General features: G+C 50.4%; 1 protein-coding gene across 2 annotated transcripts; it reads left to right on the top strand.

Moving 5' to 3' along the window:
• Positions 1–631: 631 nt before the first annotated feature.
• Positions 632–1838, top strand: LOC144095612 (uncharacterized). 2 transcript variants are annotated; one of them, XM_077629291.1, is made up of 2 exons: positions 632–780; positions 1203–1838. In XM_077629291.1, exons 1-2 carry the CDS (start codon positions 731–733, stop codon positions 1822–1824), a joined length of 672 nt encoding a protein of 223 aa, XP_077485417.1. In that variant the 5' UTR covers positions 632–730; the 3' UTR covers positions 1825–1838. The 2 variants fall into 2 exon arrangements, with proteins under 2 accessions (XP_077485417.1, XP_077485412.1); XM_077629286.1 differs by having other exon boundaries at positions 1200–1838.
• The last annotated feature ends 6403 nt before the right edge of the window (positions 1839–8241 follow it).

The following is an 8241-nucleotide window of genomic DNA, read 5'->3' as shown; positions in this document are numbered from 1 at the left end:
TTCTCAAAATTGCTAAAACGAGCCAAGTTCTTTCTTTCCTGCCAGCTGTAGCTTCGTTTCCCCTCCACAGAAAATTAAATTTACAAACCTGGCACCAAGTATAACTGTGCTAAAAATCAGTCTTCAAGGACACGTCATTTTGACGTCACAGCAGAAAGCGATTTCGAAGCCTGATGGTTCCGCGCCACAAATTTGAAACTCGTGACTTGCACGTGACCGCCCTATGAGCCAATCAGAGAGACAATATGGCGCCGAACGGCGGCCCTGCGTGTCGAGAATAGGCCCCCTGGTAAGATAGCGAAACCGTGGTGTATCGGGCAACTATAAACGCGGCTTGGTGTCTGTAACGTTGAGCGCATTCCGGACACTGGATTGGCAGCGCGCCCACCCTGGCAGGTGGCAGTTGATGGTTGATCCCAAGAGGTTACTCACCCAGTGAACGCTGTGAACTATTGCTACAGAGCCGCGCGTCTGCCCCAACGTCGTAAGTGCTAATGCATACAGGCCGCATCTCTCTCTCCCCACCGCCACGAACCTCAAATCGCGATTGAGGCGTCCACTGCCCCAGGGAGCCAGTTATGCGCCTTCCTTTCCTCAAAATCATCGGAGTCTAGAACGCTGTCAACGCCAACGGCAGTGAACACAATGAACGCCGACGGTATATAGTTTCAGTGCCGCGTTTCTCCTACAACCTTGTGAATGCGTAGGTGACGTGGATTCAGTGGATTTCATGCTTAGATCTACTCCCGACGACGAGATAGCCTTTTTCTTCATCCCAATGTGAGTACGAATGAAACTACTTCCAGAGCGCGTTTACTGCTAAAAACAATCGGCTAAGACTGGCGCATATTGGCGCGTTCGACACTTGTACAGGGGTCATTGGTTCCTAGTTTGGGCCAACAGCGCTTCGTGGCTCCTGAACTTCGGCCATTCGAACCGTCGGGGTCGTTGTGTGGTTACGATGCTCGGCTGCTGAATCGAAAGATGCGGAATCGATCCCGACCGTCGCGGTCGCATTTCAATGGAGGCAGAATGTTAGAGACCGGTCTACTGTGTGATGTCAGTGCATGTTAAATAACCTCAAGTGGTCTCTATTTCCGAAGCCCTTCACTACGGCGTCCCTAATAGTCTGAGTCGCTTTGGAACGTGAAACTCTATGAAACGAAAACCAACTTCGCCTATTTGACCTTTCCTTCCAGCAGCACTCCAACCCCAACGCACATTCCTGCCATGGCCAGCCTGGAATTCAAGGCCGAGTCATCTGCGGAACCGACAGCAATGTCCCGCTCTGCGCGGGCGGGTTTGCGGCTTCCGGTGGGCCGCATTCACCGGCTGATGTGCAATGGGAAGTACGCCGAGCGTATTGGCTCTACTGCCGCTGTCTACATGGCAGCGGTACTCGAGTACCTAACGGCAGAACTGCTGCAGCTAGCGAGCAACGGGGCGCGAGACAACGGGGCGCGAGACAACGCCAAGACTCTTATCATGCCCTGCCACATCCAGCTTGCAATTCGCAGTCACGATCTGAGAGGGCTGCGTCGGAAGCTCCGTCGAAAGATGCGTCTGAAAGCATCGCAGCGTGACGGCGCTATGGCACCGAGCGGCGACGCTATAACACCGGGCGGTGGCGGCGACACGATGACACCGGGCGGTGGCGGCGACGCGATGACACCGGGCGGTGGCGGCGACGCGATGACACCGGGCGGTGGCGGCGACGCGACGACATCGGGCGGTGGCGGCGACGCGACGGCATCGGGCGGCGGCGTGCTGCCGTACATCCCGACCGAGCATCCTCCCAAGGAGAGTGGCGCCAGCTCTTCGTAGAACGGTCACAGGGACGGTAAACCAGGAGCAGGAAGCCAAGGCTAGTGATGGATTTGAGAACATTTTGCACTTCTACACTTATCAGCACAATAAACGAGTTGCCCCATCAACCTTCCGCTTATCGGATTCTGCCAGCAGTATCACACATACCGCACAACACCGCTCATAGACCAATACTTCACGACCTCATTAAGTAGCGCAACGACACCCGGACTAATAGAGCGCTGGCGTGTCCTTCGCCTCTGTCCTTGTTCCCTTCGCGCTTCGATACAATACACCTCGGCTTCTAAGCAAGACTTTCAGCCTCATTGTTTCCTGTAAAAAAAATAACATAGAGAGACAATTATTCTTCGCCTATAAGGGTAAGAAGGGATTACGTTGAATACTTACTTCAGAGGTTTCTCTTCCCGCATAGTCCCTATTTATTCACATTAAAATATTTATCATAATTTCCATATTCTTCGAATTCTTCCACACAGCAGTCAACTCACGTATTGTTGCTTCTATATACACAGGTAATGATTAGTTCCCGCTGCACTACGTACACAATAACAGGCACAAAGAAGCGTTCCACCCAGACGAAGGATCCCCACTGAGGAAACTTTGTATTGCTTGCGCACCTTCTGTTGGGGCACTGACAATACGCCATCGCTGCCTTTTCCGCTGAACGGGAGCCTTAAAGCTATTGCTTTAACGCGCTCCTTGAACGCACGCTGACGCAGTCGTCTCTCGTGTTAAGCACTTGTTCCGCCATACTGCACTCAGAATCTATAACTAGTAATATTCCTCCTTAGAGAAAGGTAGGTGAAAGCACTCACACAGCGGGTTTAGTCGGCACTTTAATTATTGTTCGCGCAAAAAAAAAAAAACACGCCGACCACTCCCGCCATGGCAACTCAGTAGCTTTGGCGTTCGGCTTCGTATCCCAAGGTCGCGGCTTCGATTCCGGCGGCGGATGCCGTTTTAACGCGACCACACAGCGTAGCGCCATCTCTCGGCGGTGACCGTGGGACGCTGGAAATGGGGTCACGTTTCTTGCTCTCCTGCTTCGCGATGCGTCTCAAGCAGTTTAGTTTTCGTGTTTATGGCTGTATGGAGTGGTTTGCCTACTTCCTCTCATACGTTCACCAACTTCCCTTCCTCCTGGCATTTTAGCACCTGTGGTGGACAAAACATTTGCTGCGGTTCAACTACTGCTAAACATGGTTAGATAGCGAAAGCCGTGGTGTATCGGGCAACTATAGACGCGGCTTGGTGTCTGTAACGTTGAGCGCATTCCGGACACTGGATTGGCAGCGCGCCCACCCTGGCAGGTGGCAGTTGATGGTTGATCCCGAGAGGTTACTCACCCAGTGAACGCTGTGAACTATTGCTACAGAGCCGCGCGTCTGCCCCAGCGTCGTAAGTGCTAATGCATACAGGCCGCATCTCTCTCTCCCCATCGCCACGAACCTCAAATCGCGATTGAGGCGTCCACTGCCCCAGGGAGCCAGTTATGCGCCTTCCTTTCCTCAAAATCATCGGAGTCTAGAACGCTGTCAACACCAACGGCAGTGAACACAATGAACGCCGACGGTATATAGTTTCAGTGCCGCGTTTCTCCTACAATGTTGTTAATGCGTAGGTTAGGGCGCGACTGATGTGCCCACTGTCCCAGGGTGCCAGTTATACACCTTTCCTTTGCTTTCGAGGAAAATTGAAGATTTTTTTTTAAATTGGCCCCGCTGCGGTGCCTCAGTGGTTAGGGCGCTCGACTACTGATCCGGAGTTCCCGGGTTCGAACCCGACCGTGGCGGCTGCGTTTTTATGGAGGAAAAACGCTGAGGCTCCCGTGTGCTGTGCGATGTCAGTTCACGTTAAAGATCCCCAGGTGGTCGAAATTATTCCGGAGCGCTCCACTACGGCACCTCATTCTTCCTTTCTTCTTTCACTCCCTCCTTATCCGTTCCCTTACGGCGCGGTTCAGGTCTCCAACGATATATGAAACAGATACTGCGCCATTTCCTTTCCCCCAAAACCAATTATTATTATTATTATTTAAAATTGGTTTTGAGGAAAGGAAATGGCGCAGTAACTCTCTCCTATATCGGTGGACACCCGAACCGCGCCGTAAAGAAGGGATAAACCTGCTTGGGCTGAAGGTCGTTCAAGGCCATTCTCTGGCCTAGCCAACGACTGCTTTACCTAGCGCAGTGAAGCTTTTCGCTTCAAACAGCGGCGAAAGATCGGGCGACGGAGTCGGCGGCGGCGGCCACCTGCGCTGTGCGTGACGTCACTCGTGCTCCGACATACGCCGACTCGTGCGAAGCGCGGTGTTGACGAGCGTAGTAAAGCTTTTCGCTTCAAAATCCACTCTTCCACTAACTATGGGAATGCCCTTCCCCATCCCACTCATTCCTCCTGAGAGGCTACTTCGCGGAACAATCAGCGGCCGGCCAGAAATGGCTGTAGTGGAACGGGCCCTACGTTTTGCTCTCGCCCGTGGACGGCCTTTATTTTGCCAAATAAAGTTGTTTCGACATATCCACTCCACATTAGGAATTAAACCGACTTCACCAACCTAGGACTCGCCAAGTGAACGGGCAGTCTCTGTATGACCCTGTGAGTTTTATCCGTTGCTAAAATTTCGCAGCAATCAAAATTTCCCAGCCATCACTCATGGCCTGTGTGGCCGCTGTTATGGACAACACTGAAGCTGCTACATCAATTGTGTGACGTAATCGGTCACCACGTCAGTGAATCCTGGTGAAAAGATCATTGCTACGTGACATGTTCGGAGATGTACAGAATTCCAAGTCATATCGGTGCAATACAAACATAAATGCGAGCCGTAGGATTTCGGTTCGTGCCGCCGGAAGCGGCACCGTTCACCTGCTTCCTTGAACTATTTTAGAGTGGGGTAGTGGAGACAGTAGCAGGTCTTGGGCGACGCACTGTGCATATATCTGTAATCTCTCCAGTTTGCATTGATGCGTACCAGCGAGCACCTTCTGCGCCGGTTCCTACCTATTAACAGTTTCGTGCGAACTCCATGAACGAAATCTTCCTCTCTGAAATGCTTGCTTCACAGACGACAGGGCGCGCTTTCGTGCTCATTCTCAAGGTAAATAACCGTACCTCATGCAGCTTCCAATCATTTCGATCGAAATTGGAGCTTGCAACGAGTGCTGTCGCGCAGGTGGGGCATTGGGCCACTAATAAAATACTGTGGCAAAAGCATTCATATCGAGCGGTTGCTACTGGGGCGACACATGATTAAAATATTCAACGCAGGAACCCGCTAATAGGGAAGAAAAAGAAAATAACGCGTCCTATGTTTTCTTTAAAACGCTGAAATTCTTTTCAGCACCCTATGCTCACAGTCACGTGATCCTTCTTCCAGCGCAAGATAGACACTATCACCTTTCGCTTCAGTGGTACAGCTCTCGCCCAGTATTGATGGAGGCGAAATACAAGAATGACAGTATGGTGGGCGATGTCAGTGAACATTAAATCCCAGGGGATCTACATTAATCCTGAGCACTCTACTACGGCGTCCCTCATAGCCTTCCGCAAATTATAACTTTACTGTACTCTGTTACCCGCTGCGGTGGCTCAGTGGTTAGGGCACTCGGCTACTGAGCCGGAGTTCCCGGGTTGGATCCCGGTCGTGGCGGTCGCGTTTCGATGGAGGCGAAACACAAAAGTGCCCGTGGTCTGTGCGATGCAAGTGCACGTTAAAGATATAATTGGTTTTTGGGGGAAAGGAAATGGCGCAGTATCTGTCTCATATATCGTTGGACACCTGAACCGCGCCGTAAGGGAAGGGATAAAGGAGGGATTGAAAGAAGAAAGGAAGAAGAGGTGCCGTAGTGGAGGGCTCCGGAATAATTTCGACCACCTGGGGATCTTTAACGTGCACTGACATCGCACAGCACACGGGCGCCTTAGCAAAGATCCCCAGGTTGTTGAAATTATTCCGGAGCCCTCCACTGCGGCACCTCTTTCTTTCTTCTTTCACTCCCACCTTCCTCCCTCGCCTGACGCCGCGGTTCTGTCTACCGAGATGTGAGATAATTACTAAGAAATTTTCTTTCCTCAAAATCCAAACCAATATACTGTTCTGGTTTTGGGCTTTTGTCATCGTTTTTTTTTTGTTGTCTGGGCTGCTTCTTCACCTTATTATTTTGTTGAGAATGTTTTGGTTGAGCATGTTCATCATGCCTCGCTATCTGGAAGGCCTTAAAGATTTCGCGCGCCTTGCATGTTTTGCCATGGCCCAGAATGGAAACACCGTCGAAACGTAGAGTCCATTTGCTAGGACATCTGCTACAGTCCAAAGCAAAATTACCATTTTCCCCGGCACCAATTTTCGTTCTATGTTTGAGCGTTCTTCTGTTCAAACAGCTTGTGAAATGCAGACTTCCGATCAAGAATGGTGACCGGGCTAGCTGAATCTGTGTTAAGAGATGAAAGGTGGTGTCCAGAAAGAAACGAAAAATGCTAGAAACCAAAGGAAAAACATGCAAGTTGTGCCGTATTTGCACAAAGTGGTGGCAATGCTAAAAATTCGCTGAGCGCCAAGGCATCAATGTCGTTTTTTCAGCTTCTGTAAAGCTTTCAGGTCTCTGCGCGTTCATTACGCCTGGCGGAAAAAAAAATAAACGCTGAACCACCAATTATAGAAACATATGCGCAAAATACGAAACTTAAGACATCCATAAGGTACCGCTGACCTGTGGAAAATTTTACATACGTCAGAGAGAAGACTGTGTAAATGAAAGAATGCTCAAGCAGCAAACGAAAATTCATGCCGGAGAAGACGATAATTTTGCTTTTCACTGCAGCAGATGTCCCGGCAAATGTGCCCCACGTTTCTGCAAAGCTTTCCTTCCGGACTACGGTAAAATACTTAAGACACGCGAAACCTTTGAGGCCTTGCAGATAGCGCAGTTTAAGGAGTCACTTATATGTCCACCATCTAATGCGCTTAAGTTAAAGGAAATTGGTTTTTTGAATGATCATTTCTAAATTATCTGTCCTGGCTTGGCGCATGAACGGTTGTTACTCGGCAGTCTGTTCTCAATAAAAATCTTAGTTGTTAATCTAGCACGTGTCCGGCTCAGTTCTCTGTCACGTTTATGGTTTTCTTGGCTGCTAATAACCCTTTTGAACTCTTCTACAGCAAACAGAGCGATATTCATGGGCGTGACTAGTAAGTGGCTCATTGTTGTTCCATGAATCAGCCGGAACACCCTTCATACATATGCCTAAACTTAAGATTTTCGTAAGATCACATCCAAATTACCTCGCCCCACAGCGCGTTTAGGGCGTTTTACCCAATTATTACTCAATAATATTAGACACAAGTCGGCAATACGGAAAAGTAACTCTAAGTTAAACCTCCCGAAAGTGAGGCTGAGGGAGCGTCGGTGATGGGAGGGCGAGGGAGGACAAGCAGATTTTACCACTTGAGGGTGAGGACGAGAAAGGGCCAGGAAATTTTTTAAAACAAGTATAAGAGCGATAGGGAGGCAATGATTTATTGGTAATTGTTTCCGCGTCATGCTATGGCCCTTATGCTTCACAATCATGCTTAGCATCTTTAGGCCCTCCCGTTTGATGCAACTTTATCAAGTAAAAGTGCGGGTAGGTTTTAGGCACTTCAAAACAAACGTGAAAATGCCATCTAAAAAGCGTCCTCCGCATTATTTATCGTATTTAACACAGAAGAACGCATACACATGAGGAAAAAAATGGCCAGGCTTAGCTTTGTTAAGCCAGGAATGCGTTGCATATCTCGATGGAGTTCCGTGCTGCTCCGTTGACTCGATAGGCTATTGACTCGATCGCCATTGAAACTGCCCGTGTAGCAGCGCTCGATCGCCTTTGAGTCGATAGACTATCGGTTCGAGGGCCCTCGAAATGCCCGTGTGACAGGTGTATAAGACTGTCCCGGCGAAGGAGCGCAGCTCTTTTATACATATGCCGTGACGTCAACCATAGCGCAGCGCCCCTAGCGGGAGGAGCGGGAGTCAGGTGGTGGCTGCGGCCGCGCGCGACCGCGCCAGTTGGGGCGCAGCTTTTCCTCCGTGACGTCACGCGCCGGTGCAGCGCCCCTAGCGGGAGGATCGGGAGTCAGGTGGTGGCTGCGGCCGCGCGCGACCGCGCGAGTTGGGGCCCAGCTTTTCCTCCGGCTGTCGTGACGTCACGTCACGTGGTTTGGTGGCTGCCCGGCCACGCCCAAGGGCTGAACTGAGTGATTGCAATATGCAACGCATAAAACTGGCGCCTACACTAAGCCGAAGGGCGATTTTCAACAACCTATGGTATCCAGATGGTTATGTACCCGTTATCGCTTCAGTATGTTTCGGCGTACCAAAAGCTTGCTATGGCAGCGCAGCTGCTAAAAAGGAGATTCACTGGCTTTGAGTAATT

The sequence above is a fragment of the Amblyomma americanum genome, chromosome 1 (genome assembly GCF_052857255.1).
Source record: "Amblyomma americanum isolate KBUSLIRL-KWMA chromosome 1, ASM5285725v1, whole genome shotgun sequence".
Lineage (NCBI taxonomy): Eukaryota > Metazoa > Arthropoda > Arachnida > Ixodida > Ixodidae > Amblyomma > Amblyomma americanum.
The sequence above is the reverse complement of the archived record's forward strand: the minus strand, read 5'-3'. Positions and strand labels throughout refer to the sequence as shown.